The sequence below is a fragment of the Physeter macrocephalus genome, chromosome 19 (assembly GCF_002837175.3).
Source record: "Physeter macrocephalus isolate SW-GA chromosome 19, ASM283717v5, whole genome shotgun sequence".
Classification (NCBI taxonomy): Eukaryota; Metazoa; Chordata; class Mammalia; order Artiodactyla; family Physeteridae; genus Physeter; species Physeter macrocephalus.
Window position 1 is genome coordinate 37,368,223 of NC_041232.1, and position 17,582 is coordinate 37,385,804.

Sequence of the window (17,582 nt, forward strand, 5' to 3'; positions counted from 1 at the left end):
GGCCACCGAAAATCAGCTCACAGCAGGAGCAAAGGATCCCCCGTTCCACGAGGAGCACAGGATGTCTGAGTCTCTGAAATGTCTCCAGAACAGAGGGGAGCCCCGTGTGAGCTCCAGGATGGGCTCAGCCTTCCCAGGGCTTTACTGCCCAGGTCAGAGGACCCGGGAGCTGCCAGGTAGACGGCCAGTGTGGGGTCCGAGTGGCCGACACCCATGGGGGACAGCACTGCCCTGGACCTTGTACGAGGGCCACCGGTGGGGGGCTTGGCTCGTCTGGTTTGTTCAGAACCCAGTGGTCCGTGTTGGGGGTGACGTGGGCAGTGCCCGGAGACAACGCATAACACAGGACGGGCCAGGGCAGAAGGGTCGTGAAAGCCATCTTGGAATCTTAGCTCAGGAGTGGTGAGCATGGCGAGGTTTCCTGTCCGGTCAGGCTCTCGGAGGCGTCCTCTGTAAGTCCAGGGTTGTGGAGACTAGGTGACACAGCATGGGGGAGGCACCTGCACCCCATCTAGAGCACCACGGGTGCTCACGAACATAATTTCCCAGCCAGGCATTCAAAACACCCCTTGCCTGAGCCAAGCCGCCTCCTGGCCTCTTGGGCCCTGCCTCGCCGGCGGTTACGGCCTGAGCGTGGCTGGACCCCCCAGCTCCGCTCTGCTCACTCGGGTCCCCTGTCACTCGTGTGGGGAGGGCAGACACCGTGGGAGCTGACAGGCAGGGCTGGGGGGTCACAAACGTCCCTCAGATCCTCATGCACCCTCCACCGAGCTGAGGGCCTCAGGGATGTGACTTACCTCCTCCGTGTCTGCCTTCTCCTCTGCAAAACGAGGCCAATGGCAGTTCCTCCGCCAAAGGCTCCTTGTGAGGATTCGGTGAGACGTCTCAGGAGCGAAGCCCTTTGGGCAACACTCTGCACGGTCCACAGTAATTCTCGGTGCTGGGCCTCGCAGCTGGGACTTCTCCCTCCCGCCATCTCTCCAGGTTCCTACCAGGTGCGTCATGCCCTTGAAATGGACCACGAGGATCCACGTTCAAGTCTGCGCACCTCTCCCACACCAGCCTGAGAGTGCCCCCGAGACAGGGCCGAGCCTTCTGTGGCCGCCATTGTCTGCACAAGGCCCAGTGACCTGGCCTCCACTCAGACCAGTGGGGCGCGGCAGCACATTCCACTATGGGCACCCTTGACTTCACCCCATGTCCCCCAAAGAGGTTCTCACTCAGTTGTTCTTAACCTGGAATCCAATAGAGGCAGGCCCAATAGATGGACTTCAGGGAGAATAAATCCCCCAACTACATGCTTAATTGTGTGTGTGTGTGTGTGTGTGTGTGTGTGTGTGTGTGTGTGTGTGTGTGTGTGTGTGTGTGTGTGTGAGACTGCACATTTCGGAAGAGAAATTCCTTACTTTTCATCAGATTTTCAGAAGAGTCTGTGTCTCCATCTGGGCTTTATTTTATTAAAAGCACTTAACTCTCTCTGAAATTCCATTATTTACTTGTTTATTGTCTGTCTCCACCCCTAGAAAGGAAGCGTCAGGGGGACTCATCTTATTCACGGATATATCCACAAGCCCAAAACAGAGCCTGGCACATAGTGGGTTCTCGGTATTTTTTGAATGAATGAATGAGTGAATGAGGTTCTTTGACCCAAAGGCACAGATCCTGCCCTGTAACGGGGGTCTGGGAAAGCCCTGTACACTCAGCGGGGGCCCCCTTCTCCAGGCAGCTCCAGGGTAGAAGGCAGCCGGAGCACACTGGCTCTCCTGGAACAAGTCTATTCAGGGGAGGGTCTCAGAGTGCTCAGACTGGATCCACCTGAGACGAAGGGAATTCGAGGCTCTCTATTGTACAACAAGTTTTCCCAAAACGTAGTGGCTTCAAAACAATTTTGCTGTATCTCATGATTTTGTGGTCAGGCATTCATGCAGGCTCTGATGCTTCTGCACCACGTGGCATTGACTGAGATCACTTGATGGCACTCAGCTGGCAGATGGGCTGGTCCTAGAAGGTCCAGGGCAGCTCCCCTCACATGTCTGGTAGCCTGGTGGGGTGGCTAGAAGGCTGGGTGCAGCAGCGACTGTCTACAGGGCTCCTGTACCTGGTCTCTCCAGCACGGCCGCCTCAGGGGAGTCAGACTTCTACAAGGCAGCTCAGGACTCCCAAAGGCTGTTCCAGAAGATCAAGGCAGGCGCCGCAAGGCTTTCAACCTGGCCTTGCAAGTCTGGGATCATTGCTTCTATCATCTCCTACTGGCAGCAAGCAAGTCAGAGCCAGACCGGATTCAAGAGAAAGAGACAGGAACCGCAAGGGGTGTAAATACCATCGGGGTAGGTAGGGGTGGGGCACCCTCTCAGTACTCAATGGCCACACATGGCTGGTGGTTACCCTATGGGACAGGGCAGGGCTAGAAGGAGGAGTTGGGTGGACCTTCCTCTGCAGAGCTAAGTGGCCTGGATGCTGGTAGAAGTCTGGGCCTGTGTTTAAGATGCAAGAACTCACTCCCCAAGGATAACAACCTTTTCTGCAATACTCTCCTGTCAAGGCTGAAGAGAAGAGAAAGGCCAATTACCAAGAAAATAAATGGTTTATTTTTCCGTATATCCATAGCAGATTAGTAATAATACACAATCACACAGAACTTTGCTTCTCCTGACAGAAAGCGTATTCTTTATTTGGACAAATAAAAAGACAAAACACCCTGGCTTTGACACGGGGCCAGCAAGGACATGACCCAGATAGGACATAACCAAATGGATCATTTCGGGTAAAAGGGAGTGCGGGGGTAACCTTAGGATTCCCCACCAGGGGGGCCAGGGGCCCAGAGAGCCACAGAGAATGAGAGAGGTAATCCAGGCCAGTCCCTTGATTTACAGCCCTCTAGGCTCACCCTAAGTTGCCAAGCATGTGAACTTGGGCATAAAAGATGGTGGTAAAAGCTTGAAGAAAAAATCCCAAGAAGAAATGGAAGCTGAAGGAAACAGGATGGTATATTGAAGAAACATCTTATCCTTTGCCTCTTGCTAGTGTCAAAGTAAGAAAAGACCTGAGATTTTAAAAACAATGGGACCCTGGAATGAAGTTTAAAAAATCACACAAACAAAAACCAAAAAAAATCCTTGTTAGAGATTCTTTAAAAAGAAAAAACAAAGGGTCTAAAACTCTGCAGCAGAAATTTTGTTTTTTGGTTTTTTGAGGTACATTTATTTCTTTTATTGAAGTATCGTTGATTTACAATATTGTATTAACTTTCAGGTGTACAGCATAGTGATTCATTATTTTTATAGACTATACTCCTTTAAAAGTTACTACAAGATAATGGCTATAATTCCCTGTGCTGTACAGTATATCCTTGTTGCTCATCTTTTTTTATATATAGTAGTTTGTATCTCTTAATCCCATACCCCTAATTTGCCTCTTCCCTTCCCTCTCCTTTTTGGTAACCACTAGTTTGTTTTCTATATCTGTTTCTGTTTTGCAAATACATACATTTGTATTATTTTTTAGATTCCACATATAAGTGATGTCGTACAGTATTTGTTTTTCTCTGTCTGCTGCAGAAGTTTCTGAGGTCAGTCCTGCTGGAACAGGGGACGGGGTTTGTTAACTGTACATGGCTCTTTCTAGCCTTAGGAATCTCCATTTGCTCAAATGAAACTTGGAAAGACAGACATAAGATGACATTTGGACAGACGCCACTTTCTGCAAAGAGAGAACTGGCCTCAGGTGCACAGACACGGTTTTGTGGGAGCAAAAGAACAAAGAAAATTGTAAACGCAGATTTTCTATTTGATCCTAGGTAGAAGGTTTGACATCTCAGATTAGGAACAAAAAGCAAAGTGAAACTATATATGTATAAAGGTCTCTCTGAACATGTTTACCTTAAATGACAAGCAGAGACCAGGAAAAGACAAGGAAATGAATTTAAGGTACTCAAGGTCCAAATATACTAATCCATTCCTATTTGTTTCAACTTCTGTTTCTTTTTTCAACAACTTGGAGAAAAAACTGCAGGAAGAATGGCCTGACTGAGCTGACCTTAGTCTTCACAAGACCAAGAATGGACAAGGCTTGTTTCCCAGATGCTGGAGGTGGTCCTTCATCACCAACGGGGTGTCCAACCCTGCAGGGCCTGGATCCTCCCTGGACTTCATTACCTTCGACGTCTCAAAATGACCAAAACTGACACCTGGCAGAGTATAATGCATTCAGAAAACCTATTATGAGCAGGAATATTTGGAGCTAGACATTATTTTCTTAAACCTTCATTGGGGTTCAGAATCAAATGAGCATTTCATGCAAATTCATTTCTTTTGACTCCCATAAAGGCAAGGTTTAGAGTTTTCATCCTATTTTTAATCTGGCCTGAAAAATATATTTCAGTGTTCAATGATCTGAAACCTCCTCTGAGGTATCAGGGAATTAAATGGATTATGAATATAACTGTGTGTGCATTTACATATCTATGTTTGTTTGCTGTTTCCTCCACCAGTGCTTATTAATCCTATTCCCTCTGGTAATCATTAGTACCAAGTTAACCTAATGGTAGGCAAAAAAGGGTGTGTGGAATTCAACCCAACACACAACCATAAAAAGGCTTCAGCACGCACTCTGGAGAAGTAGTGTCCTTGCTGGTGTCTTACTTGGCCCAGAACCCCCATTTACCTCCTCCACCCCCACCCCCAGTGGAAGCCCCGCTCGAGGAATTCTCTCTGCGCCCCTAGGTGGGGGAGTGTGAGTTCTAGGCAAGCCAGCCTGACAGCACGGAAAGGGTGCCCCCCGGAGGAGTCTCCAAGGATGTAAAATCACAAAACAAAACCAGAAAGGCAACACAATACCTTGGGCCCACCAGCAGGCAGTGAACGCTCATCTGGGTAGGGTGTTTAGTAAGGACGCTTGCGTGGTAATCAAGGTGGGCGGAGCCATCCCCATGCAGGTGAAATCCAGCATCCGTTTCTGCACAGCTGGGCTCACAGCACAGTCAGCAGGGCTTGTGGGAGCCTCTCGACACAGTCCACTCTCTGCGGCGGCCCAGAGACCCCAGAAAAAGTTCTCCTCGACGCAGCGAGCCGCAGTGTCTCATCGTTCTTGCTTTCTTCTTTCTATCGCCGGGACAGGGAGCTCCAAAGCCCAGGGCGGTGTTCTCCACCTGCAGCCTGGGAGCCCACTTTCCCTGTGTTTAGGAGCCCTTCCGCTCTGAGAAAACCAGCAAGCCCTCTCCAAGGCCGCCGAGCAGGAGGCTGCAAGAAACAGCAAGAGGTCATCTTTCCCCTCCCCGGAGCCTGGGGGCTGTGGACACACGGAGTTGCCTGGTGCCCACATACCGCAGGGCAAGGGATGCCCCCTCATCCTGCAGCTGAGCGTCTTGTCCCCCGCCCGCACTGCCCCGCTTTGAGGTCAGGCCCAGGGACTGCCCAGTCGTCCAGGGTAAGCCTCAGCTGTGCGGGGGGAGGGGAGTGGGCTGCAAGGTGGGTTGTGATACCTCCCCTTAGGGAAGAAGGTGATGTGTCCCAACCATCCTGACCAGGTGAGAGTGACTGCCCTTCGTTAATGCTCTCTGGCAGAAATATTGGAGGAGGGTTTCCCACAGAGCCGCCTGGTACTTTTTGCCATAGAGGGTTGATGAATATAAAATCATGCAGATATCCATAATCTTATCATTATTAAGCTGACAATCTCTGAATCCTTTTATTTCATTTAGACTAACAGAACATTTAAAAACAAAATACAAACGGGGAGGGGACCTCCCTAGTGGCGCAGTGGTTAAGCCTCTGCGCTCCCAATGCAGGGGGCCCGTGTTCAATCCCTGGTCAGGGAACTAGATCCCACACGCATGCCGCAACTAAGAGTTCACATGCCACAACTAAGGAGCCCGACTGCGGCAACGAAGACCCAGGGCAACCTCAATAAATAAATATTTTTTTTAAAAAAGAATAATGAAGAAAATACAAATGGGGAATCATGAATTTCCCCACCAGAGCAGAAAGATATATACAGTCAGTGATTTGAAAATGAAAAAATAGCAGGAGAACGGAAGAATGTGAGAAAGAGAAGACCTGGATATTTTAACATGCCTAAAATGTAATACAAAGAAAGGTCTGCACATTTCCTATTTTAAACTTCTCAGTAGACAACCTAGTGTCTGTCTGAATCCCCTGTCATTCTTCCCCAAAAGCACTTCTAAGGCCTGGGCTGGGCCATGAGTAAAGGATTTTGATGGGGGTCCCTGAGGATGAAATGCTCTTGTCCAGAGGTGCCAACAACCCCACAATCCCACCTTCTTCTTTTTTCTCCCATTTACCTGCCCAGTATCCCACTCCTCCTATACACCCACTCCTCCTATACACCCACACACCACACTCTCACATTTGGGCTATTGCGTCTCCATATTCCTAACATATATCTAAGGCTCTGAATGCATGAAACACACCTAGGCTGTGCATATCCTGTTCCCAGTGAAAAATGTCACCTATGTGGGTGACTTTGACATAAAGATAACTTGTACCATGGACTGCTTCCAGTATAGCAGTGAACTGAACAAGTGTGAGAATAGAAAAACAATAAGCTGAGTTCAAACTGTGCTCAGGTGTTTTTAGCTACGTAATCCTGCAAGTGTTATTCGGCTGTTTCCTCAGCTGCACCACAGGAGACAATCACATCTGACCATCTCTGTGAGGCTTAGAAGGACGTACTTGAAGCAGCTGACCCCCATGTGTGGCCTATAATGGGCAAGGAATGAAATATTATTCTTTTCTCGACTGCTCTCCCAGAGTAGGGATCCCTTTCTCAGCAGCCCTCACCACCGGCTGGCTTCCCCAACTCTGCTTGAAAACTCCTTGTGAAGGACGCATCCTGCTCTGCAAAGCCAGCTCCAGCCATGGGATTCAGGCAAGCATCTATGGGCATCTACGGGCATCTTGTGGCAGGTCACGGGCACGAGGTTCTTCCCTCCTGGAGGAAGTCGTGCCTCGTACTGACCTGACAGCTGCTTCTTACAACCTCAACGGTGAGTCTAAGTTCTGCTTTCTAGAGCAACAGAGAACAAATCCACGCCCCCATCACCCATCTGCCAACCCTACAGAGTGGGAAAATCCCCTGAACCCCTGCCATGTCCCCTCCCTGGTGATGTCAGGCCTCTCTCTCTGGGTGAGGGCAGAGAGGCGCTAGTCAAGTAGCCAGTCACTGGGGCGTGGGCTGGGAGGGTGACCCCCGAGCCCGCTAACAAGGGGGAAAGAGAGGAGAGGGGCCCGAGGGAGATGTCGGCCTGATAGTTTAAGCTCCAAGTTGGAATGTACTTTCCTCTTTCCTACAGAAGTATTATAATAGTGACAATAAGTTGATGAATTCTCTTTAACGCATACTGAGCTCATAATAACGTAGCTGAAGTTTGTGTCTATATTACGAACCGAATAAATTTCTGAGGACTTTCCTAGATCTATACTCATCACTTATAGGATTGTTCCTGGGAGAAACTAGGGTCCAATTTCCAAAAGACCATATTGTGAAACATGACCCATTTGTGCTTTGTCCCTGGTCTAGTTCAGGGAAAGACCCAGATGCTGGCAGGTTCTGTTGCCTCTTCCCTTTGGATGAAGAAGGGCCTGGGGAGGGGAAGCCATTCGTTTTGTACACAGGCTCACCTCTAAAGATCTGGCTTTCCCTTCTTAGCCAATCTGCTGTTTCCTTCAACATCCCTTAAAGAACGCACATAACCAGCTTCTTAAACCCCTGGGAAAGCGCAGTCACCGTGACCTGATGCAAGATCTGTACAGAACTTTGGCTTTGGAAGAGTTTTATTTCTGCAAATGTAATGGCGGGGGAGGGGTGTGTGTGTCACAGTCATTTCCACTAATCTTCCTTAATCACCAGAGAGAACAGGGTATCGGTTGGCTCTTTGCCACCCTCACACCTGCAGCCTTAGAACAATGCTGCAGCGTAATAAACTTGCATTTCATCCCCTTGGCTTAGCGAGTTAATGAAACACCAAGCAGCTTAGGGAACGCTGACATGAAAACAAACCTGGTTCCGTTTACTGTTAAGAGAGCCAGGGAGGTTAGCTTTGATGCTGTCTTCTAAACAGCGGGAGATGCTGACACAAGGAGGGGGGCAGGAATCTTAATCGCATTACAGCTGGTTAAGTCAGAGCTTTACTGGACTGTTTGCAAATCTTATAATCCCCATCATTCCTGAAATGAAGAAACTTCATGTAACAAGGCATAAACATCAGATTGCAGAGCAGAAGCAGCCAGCAATAGTCATCACTCGCTTCTCTTCCAGGGGGTTATTTTCAGTGTCTCTCCACTCCTCTTTTCTCCCATCGGGAGCCAAAGGCCCCATCTCAGTTTTACATTTATTACTGTGGTGATTCAATGAATTCCTATGGAACCCTCCAGACAGAGGACAGAGACTGTATCCTTTCCCCAGCTGTAGGACTAGCACTTAACACAACACCCAATAAATATTTACTCAGTGAGTGATGGAATTCTTATAACTGCTCCCCCTTTTCCCATCTGGATTCCAAACTATTTTTGTTTTTTTTCTCTTTTCCTCACCAAAACTAATTCACCACTCCCTTGGGGACTCGCTGAGTGACAGTTCACAATCTGATAAACTACTCTGTGTCGAAAGGTAATGAGCATAGTTACGAAGGCCTTTCTCAGCATTTTAAAGAAGAGGTTTCAAATTTTTAAATCAAATGAAAAACTGAAAAACTTCAGACACTGTGATCCTAGATGCACTTTGGGGTGTGTGGAAGTTCTTTCTTCACCCGTAAATGCACTCTTCCTACAAAGAGACTTGGGCAGGCTCCAAGCATTCCCCTAAAATTAAAGGCACAGACATCTCTACTCAGAGAGGATATAAGACCATTTTCTAAAGACTCTTGGTGTTAATGAGGTTGGGACTAGGATCAAGTTGAAGCGATCCTCATGTTTGTAGCCCAGGATCAATGGCAGGCCCGGTGAATGATGGGCAAAGGTGAGGAGCTGATCACGAAATCCTACAAACAAAGAGGTTGTGTTCTGGTTATTCCTTTCTCTCCTTGTACCTAAACTATTCCACAGAGAAGAGTGACTCTCCTTGTCTAAAGAGGATTCAAGGAGGAGGCACACACAACTAATTCTACTTGACAGGAACATCACTCACAGTTCAGAATTTTTTTCTTTTGTATGTGTTGAATCCCCTTTGCCAAAATTTTGGAATACAGGGAATTCGTTATCGATCTGCACCGTAAAATGTTGTTAATTAAAAAAATGAATACATATTAATCTGGATATTTAAATTACTGGGCTTGCAATAGATATTAAAATACTGGGCTTTTATAATTAAAAACAAGGTAATTAGCTGGACAAGAGCAGTTGCTTTTTTTTAATATAAATTTATTTATTTACTTATTTTTGGCTGTGTTGGGTCTTCATTGCTGCGCACGGGCTTTCTTTAGTTGCGGCGAGCGGGCACTGCTCTTCGTTGCAGTGCGCGGGCTTCTCTTGGCGGTGGCTTCTCTTGTTGCAGAGCACAGGCTCTAGGCACGCGGGCTTCAGTAGTTGTGGCACGCAGGCTCAGTATTTGTGGCGCACAGGCTTAGTTGCTCCGCGGCATGTGGGATCTTCCCGGACCAGGGCTCAAACCCGTGTCCCCTGCATTGGCAGGTGGATTCTTAACCACCGCACCACCAGGGAAGTCCCCAAGAGCAGCTGCTTTTAATTAAAGGCTTTAAAAGTTGACCAATGTTGGGCTTCCCTAGTGGTGCAGTGGTTGAGAGTTCGCCTGCTGATGCAGGGAACGCGGGTTCGTGCCCCGGTCTGGGAAGATCCCACATGCCGCGGGGCGGCTAGGCCCGTGAGTCATGGCTGCTGAGCCTGTGCTCTGCAACGGGAGAGGCCACAACGGTGAGAGGCCCGCGTACAACAAAAAAAAAAAAAAAAAAAAGTTGACCAATGTTGGGGGCTTAGGTTTATCATTTTTCTTGGGTACAGGATTGAGAAGCCTAGTACCTGTTGATTCAGCAAACGGTGCCGGAAGGAGAGACGCAAAGGTGAGTGAAACGTGGCTCCTTTCCTGGAGGAGCTTCAGCCGGCAGGTGGGCAAGGAGTGCACACCTGTCACGCCGTGTGGTACATGCTGATCGCGGAACACAGAGCGGGCAGCAAGGGCTGCCCAGGACCTGACCCTGGAGCTGATCCAAATCTCTAATTAGGAGATAAGCAAGTTCCTTAAGATCTTGCTGAAATTTCAAATGGCATGTCTCCACTAACCACCTCACAACTTCAGATCTGTGATTCCCAACCGGGGTGATTCTGCCCCTAGGGGGACCTTTAGCAATGTCCTGAGACGTTTTGCATTGTTACAGTTGAGGGGGTGCTACTGGCATCTAGTGAGGTGAGGCTCAGGTTTGCTGCTAAAATTCCTACAGGACACAGGACAGCCCCTCACAACAAAGAATTATCTGGCCCAAAACGTCAACAGTGCTACGGTGAAAAACCCTACTTTAGACAATGAGCTATTTTGTGCCTCTAAGCCGTTGCCCATCCACGAAGGTGGACAATTAATTACATGGGCCCTCGTCTCCTAGAGGGTGACCTCTCTGGGGTCTTGGACTGTGTCTGGAGCCTCAGAGCCCAGCAAGCACTTCTTATAGAATGAATGAACATACAAGCAAATGCAGGCAAGGATATCGGCTGATCCAGGGTCCCCGCCCTCAGCCAGACTGCAGCGGTGGCAGCTAGGCTCACTCACGGAGCCCGTGTCCACCGAGCAGGCAGCCTCGACCCACTCCAGCGACTGCTGCCGTGTGGACGTGCAGGCCCAACTTAACAGCTGTTCCGTATTTTCAAAAGAATCTGGAGATCTGGACTTTTACAGGGAAATCACCTGATTTCTAAATGCTGAGTAATTTGAAATTTGAAAATCAAAAAAGAAGAAACAATGACTATACAGGCAAACACAGTAGGTCCAAACAAAACAGGCCTGCAGCCCTGCCTTCTGACTTCCGATCAGTCTAAGCTCCCACAGGACAGAGACTGGCCTCGGATCCCTGCCCAGGATCCGAGAGCTGGTCACCCAGTCACAGCTTGAACACACCCAGTCTATGGACAATGCAGATCAGCTCTGTGCAAAGACAGGAAATCTGAAACACAGTCTGACATTCCTCTTCTGGTGGTTCACTTTGTGGTTGGAAAATTCTTTGAGGCTGAAAACACACGATCCTTAAATTCGAGAGTTCTCAAAAATCAGGAAATTCCAAAGTCAAGGTTCCTTCTGCAATAATCACACGTGCTGTTTCCTTGATTTGGGTACACACAGCCCTTCTTTCCATCTTGTTCAGGGCATACCACGAAGTCCACAGGATGTGGAACAGCCTGGAGATATGGCTTCGCACAGACGGCTGCTGGAACCTTCAGACTAAGCGCGGCCTCCCCACTGGAGAGCATCTCAGGCTTATTTCTCACACTCAGTTCAACACCTGGGTGTTTTTTGTTTTTCTGCTGTTTTTTTTTTTTTTTTTTTTTTTTTTTTTGTGGTACGCGGGCCTCTCACCGTTGTGGCCTCTCCCGTTGCAGAGCACAGGCTCCGGACGCGCAGGCTCAGCGGCCATGGCTCACGGGACCAGCCGCTCCGCGGCATGTGGGATCTTCCCGGACCGGGGCACGAACCCGTGTCCCCTGCATCGGCAGGCGGATTCTCAACCACTGCGCCACCAGGGAAGCCCTCTGCTGTTTTTTAATTCATTCTGAAATTGTATATAAAATACAATCAATGAGGCTTATTTGTAAGAAGGGAAATTACTGTCAAGAGTTGAGATGATCACTATGAAGGGTAAGATACAGAAATTGGGGGAAGAGTCTCGAGGATGCACCAGGATATCTTGGCAGTTAGGTTTTTGGACGTCAACCTGCCCGTTTGTGTCCTGCCTTCCCACAAGGACAGGCGCAGAGTAAGGAGGAGGGAGTGTAGGATCAGCTCCCTGCCCCCCAGCACCAGCTCTGGTTCCAAATCGCGAAGTCTCACCATTGGCACCTCTTGCCCCTCCATCCTTCCCTGTCCTCCCAGGGCCAGAGGGACCAAATACTCTTCCACCCCCAGTCTGACTAAGCCTCTCCCTTCTGCATCAGGTCCAGTTTCAAGCCAGTTCCAAGGCCCTCCTGCTCACCCCACCCTCTCTCTCTCCTCCAGTCTTCACATTATTGTGCATTCAAACGGTTACTATCCTACTGCAGAAATTATCTTTATGACTTCTCCTTCTCCCGAAAACTCCCTGAGGGCTGGATGATGTCTTACATTCCTTAATGACTTCCACATGCTTTGCAATCAGCAGTCACTCAATAAATATTGTTAGTTGATTGACAGAATAATAGCCTCTAGTATTAAAAATCTAAGGCAGGACTTCCCTGGTGGTGCGGCGGTTAAGAGTCCGCCTGCCAATGCAGGGGCGCGGGTTCGAGCCCTGGTCCAGGAAGATCCCACATGCCGCGGAGCAACTAAGCCAGTGTGCCTCAACTACTGAGCCTGCGCTCTAGAGCCAATGAGCCTGGAGCCCATGCTCCACAACAAGAGAAGCCACCACAGTGAGAAGCCCACGCACCGCAACAAAGAGTAGTCCCCACTTGCCGCAACTAGAGAAAGCCCGCGCAGCACCGAATACCCAACGCAGCCAAAAAATAAAAAATAAAAATAAAATAAATAAATTAAAATAAGAAATCTAAGGCAATGAAATCCTTTTCCTAAAAATGTTCCACTGGACATTCTTAGTTCACCGTGTCAGCCCCTGAACAAGAAATAGAGCCGTTTTGTCCTGGTTAACGCTCCTTCTGTACTCCTGCCATATCATCTAGATGCTCTTTATAAATGATCAGACTGGTGGGAAGAGAAACATTCAGGCCAATGTCTCTTCCACCTCCCCATGACCTGCTTCTACGTAAACACTATCTACACTGCTGCTAAGTCCTTGGCGTTTCCCACGTCATTTCTAGGGAGGTATGTGAAGTTTATGGGATGTTGGACACACACAGACCTGGGTTTGAATCCTGGTCCAATCACCTAGTAGCTCTAAAATCTTGGGACAATCAGTTAAATGTCTCTGAACCTCAGCTTCTTCATCTTTAAAACGGGGCTAACTTGGAGGGTTGTTGTGAAAGTTAATGAGATAATATTAATATAAAAATGTCTGAAATATAGTAGTTGCTCAATAAATTGTTATTATTATTCAAAGGAAGAGGTGAGACTAGGAGGAGGAGGAAGAAGAGGAGGGTGTGGGAGTATTTCCTAATTTTTCTTTTCCTTCCGTTTTTCTTCTTGGGGCAGGAAATGCCCCATTAGGGGCTCCTGAGAGGGGTTGCAAATCGCTTTCACCGAATGCCGTGAGCAAAAAGATTCATCTCTGTCAGTCTGGATGGTTTAGGTACAGACCTGCCTTCAGGCAGGGAGATGAGCAATAACAGACATCCCAGGGGCAGCGACTTTACACTTTTATCCGAGAGCTGTTCCTGGCACACAGACCCCCAGGAAATATCTGTTTATTGAACCAACCCCTTCCAGCCCAAAGCCACATGAGATGCAAAGTCACCTCTTGGACTTCCTCATCATGGTACTCCCAGAGCCTGGTCCTGCCCCTCACATTTATCTTGCAGGAACCTCATATTGATGTTTAAAAATGACACCATTTTTGTGTGTGTGGCTATGACGGCACAAGGCAGGGGATTATTTGCAAGACGTCCTGGGAGAGGGGAGGCTGCCCTAGACACACCGAGCAGGAGTACCGGCCCCACCAACCAGCACTGTGGCTTTTGAGCAAACAGGTGACAATTCTGCAGGTCCAATGTGCACATGAATGCAAAAAAGTGGAGGGAGGGGGTGGGAAGAACCAACCCTGAGGATTACTCTCAGCCCCAGAATGAGAAAAAATATGGATTTTCTAGAACTATGCCTTATGTGAGCAAAGCTAAGCAACAATATGCTTTTTTCTTTCCATCATGCTGATAAAGAAATGGAAAAACCTATTCCAAGACTTGTCTGCAATTCAGTTTTGGAGTGCCATTCTTGGGACGGAGGTGAGGGGGGATTGTCAAACAATGCATCCACACTGGAATGGAAATAAGCATTATCTTCAAGTGGCCCTAGGCTTGTTTTCCTTTTTAAAACAGAGGTTAAGAGACCAGTAAGTAGCAACAACAAATATGACTTATTGTCCATAATGTGCTGCATTAGTGATTCAGGCCGGACAGCAGGCAGCCGTGGTCATAGGAGAGGAAAGCTGTGGGTCATCCGGACAGCAGCCGGCAGGCTGGGCGAAGACTTGGCAAGGACTGACCCATTCCCGGGTGGCTGAGAGGCTCGTCTTGCTCGACAGGCACCCGTCGGTGTGGTTTCACTTGGCAGATGATAGAGCCCACCTCCCTCAGCGTGGACATCCTGGACCAAACAGTGCATTGTTCTCACTGTTGAATCAAACTGGTGTGACTTCTGGCAAGTGGAGACAGTGGAAGCAGAGGATGACAGGCCTTTACTTTTTACTCGATGCATTTCTGCCTTGTCTTAAACGTCTCACAAATAGCACCCGTTACTATGTAGATTTCAAATACATAAGTATATACCCCCAAAATAAAGCGCGCCCACTAATGAGAGGAGCGACAGCAGCCTTAACAGTTTAAACGCACCATCACTCCCCACCTAGCCTCATCTTCCCTGAAGCTGACAACCACAACCCTTGGTAATGATCGTATCAGCTGGTTTGAATACTAGCAAGCTGGAGTGGATCAAAGTCTTAACTCCGGGGCTTCCCTGGTGGCGCAGTGGTTGAGAGTCCGCCTGCCGATGCAGGGGACATGGGTTCATGCCCCGGTCTGGGAGGATCCCACGTGCCGCGGAGCGGCTGGGCCCGTGAGCCATGGCCGCTGAGCCTGCGCGTCCGGAGCCTGTGCTCTGCAAGTGAGAGGCCACAACAGTGAGAGGCCCGCGTACCGCAAAAAAAAAAAAAAAAAAAAAGTCTTAACTCCGTCAGCTATCGGATCGGCAGTCTGTGTAGAGAGTTCAGAGGTAGCACCCTACAGCCCATCTTCCACACAGCAGACTGAGGAATGTGTTTTTAACCTAGGAGCAAGTGGCTCCCCTGCTCAGAATCCTCTGATCGCTTCCCCCCTCACTCTTACAATGGCCTTTAAGACCCCACATGGTCAGCCACCAACCAGCCTCATCTCCTACTACTCTCCCCCATCAACCCGTTCCGGCCACACTGCTCCTTGAGCAGACCAAGCACACTCAGGGCCTTTGCACTTGCTGTTTCCCCCCAGGGTCCCCAGGGCTCGCTCCCCCACTTCCTTCAGGTCTCTGCTCAAATATGGGAGGGAGAGGCAGTGCTGTCTTTAAGCAAATGGATGGATGTGTTCTAAACAAGGATGATCTGGAACTTGACTAGGAGAAAATGAATTGAAGGGTCAAAGGCAAAAATACAAACATAGTTATATGCACACATAATTAGCGGTTCACCTATAGCAGTTACTCTTGTGTGGATGAATGGCTGAAAGGTATACCGTTGAGGCTCTGGTTCCTGCTCTGGATGCTGGCTATAGCAGGTGTGGTATATTGTTTGTGAAAATATTCATGATAGATGCACTCTTCTGAATGTATATTTATATGTCAATAAAATATATACCCAAACACACACCCTTTCTTCAACATTTGAGAGCAAATATTAGTATCCCAAGGAAACACAACTAATTTTCTTCTCCCCTCTCTATGCAAAAGACTTACCATCCCACGGTGGCCCTGGTCAGCATCATATCAAACAGCAATATCGATAAACCAGCCGTGATCACCTGCAGAAACCATTTCAACAAAAGTTCATCAGAACAGCAGGACCTCGGCAACCTTCTCCAAAGCCATTCTTCACAAGCTTAGTTCGTGCTAGTTCAGATCCCAGACATCAGCCATGCCTTCCCACTTCATGACTTTTTCCCCCAAACACTTCCTAGTCCCCCAAACACTTCCTAGTCCCCCTAAATACCTTTCCCAAATACCCCTGTATTTAGCGGAAAATGCTAAGTTCTAGCCTATTTTGAGGTGAGAATCTTCAAAGATTCCAAAGATTCCATTTAACTTCCAAACTCTTCAAAGGAGGAGTTTGGAAGCCAACATCCAAACTCATCTCTCCCCTGGGCAGGGGCATAGCAAGAATTGCTGTTTCCATCTTGTCTCAGCTGTGTAAAAAGAATCCCCAAGGTCAGAAGTACTCATTCACCTGTTCCCAGATCCTCCAGCTAAAAACCTAGCTGTCAACCTGCCTTTGCTAACAGCACTGTCTCTCGCCCTGCCCTAATGCTCCTGTCTTTCTGGCCCGTGACACACATTCTAAGAAACCAGGTACTTCCTAAGGGAGGGAGCAATGAAATCGTTAATTAATTAATTGCAAACATCTAGAAGCCACAGGAGAGGGAAGAGGTTAGTCCACATCTCTCAGAGCTAGAAATTACATAAAAGTCTCTTAGGGGGCTTCCCTGGTGGCGCAGTGGTTGAGAGTCCGCCTGCCGATGCAGGGGCCGCGGGTTCGTGCCCCGGTCCGGGGGGATCCCACATGCCGCGGAGCGGCTGGGCCCGTGAGCCATGGCCGCTGAGCCTGCGCGTCCCGAGCCTGTGCTCCGCGACGGGAGAGGCCACAACGGTGAGAGGCCCGCGTACCGCAAAAAAAAAAAAAAAAAAAAAAGGTCTCTTAGGAATGGCAGTAACAGGACTAGCCTCCAGCGGTGCCTCTAAACATCGGCACAACAAGTTTTGAGAATCAAAGACCCAACTTTGGAATGTCTGCTCAGGAAAGATGTTTTTTCCCAGAATTCTGCATCCTGGAATACAAAACGGCTTCCATGAGGAAGGTCACCCTAAGGACTTGCTTCCTTGCAATGAGAAGAAGTAAGAAGCAAGCCGTATCGGGATGGGTCACGCAGGCTGGATGCCCTCGGAGATGTCAACTGCCATCTCACTCAAGGGGACGTCATGTCCGGTCTTGGAGGCCTCTTCAGGTCCCAAGCTGGGAACAAGGCAACAAGCAGACGGTCAGAAGGAGGGAGTGTGTTTAATGGGTCTTATCTTCATTCATTTACCATCTCAAAAAGAAGTCTGGAAATATAAACCAGGAACGTTCAGTACAGAAACTCTGTGAGCTCTTAGAACCTTTGTAGTAGTTTATTCATTTAAGGTCACTTTCTGTTTGCTTTCCTTGCTTAATTTGCAGCAAAAACCTTGATAACGAAAAAGACCTGTGGTGTCTTCAGGAACAAAAAAGAAGTGGCAACAGGGTCAGAGAGACAGTTGCAAAGTAGAAAGCAAAGGACAAGAGGAAACAGATTTCTCAAAGTGAAAACGGAGTGGTGGCTTTTATCTTAAAGAGCTTTTATCTCAAAGAGCAGCTCTTCTTCCCCCATCCTGCCCTCTTCTTATTTGGCATTTTATTTAGGACTTTGTATCTATGGTCATAAATGAAGTGGGCCTAAAATTTTATTATCTTGCAATGCAATTGTCTGGTTTTGGAAACAAGGTTATACAAACCACATGAATTAATTCATCAGCTTCCCTGCTTCTTTTCCTATAAAGGATAAAGA

At 48.3% G+C, this 17,582-nt stretch overlaps 1 protein-coding gene across 8 annotated transcripts in view; it reads right to left on the minus strand.

Annotated features, from left to right (window-relative positions):
• Nucleotides 1–2,310: 2,310 nt before the first annotated feature.
• The window catches only part of TMEM241 (transmembrane protein 241), a 112,066-nt gene continuing 96,794 nt past the window's right edge, over nt 2,311–17,582 (minus strand). For 2 of the 8 annotated variants that reach the window (XM_055080503.1, XM_055080502.1), the window contains 2 exons: nt 15,742–15,806; nt 11,742–14,454 (listed from right to left, as the gene is read on the minus strand). In XM_055080503.1, the coding sequence (XP_054936478.1) occupies nt 14,454; nt 15,742–15,806 (66 nt within the window). In that variant the 3' untranslated portion in view covers nt 11,742–14,453. The other 6 variants (XR_008615954.1, XR_008615953.1, XM_055080501.1 and 3 more) reach the window with 6 other exon arrangements.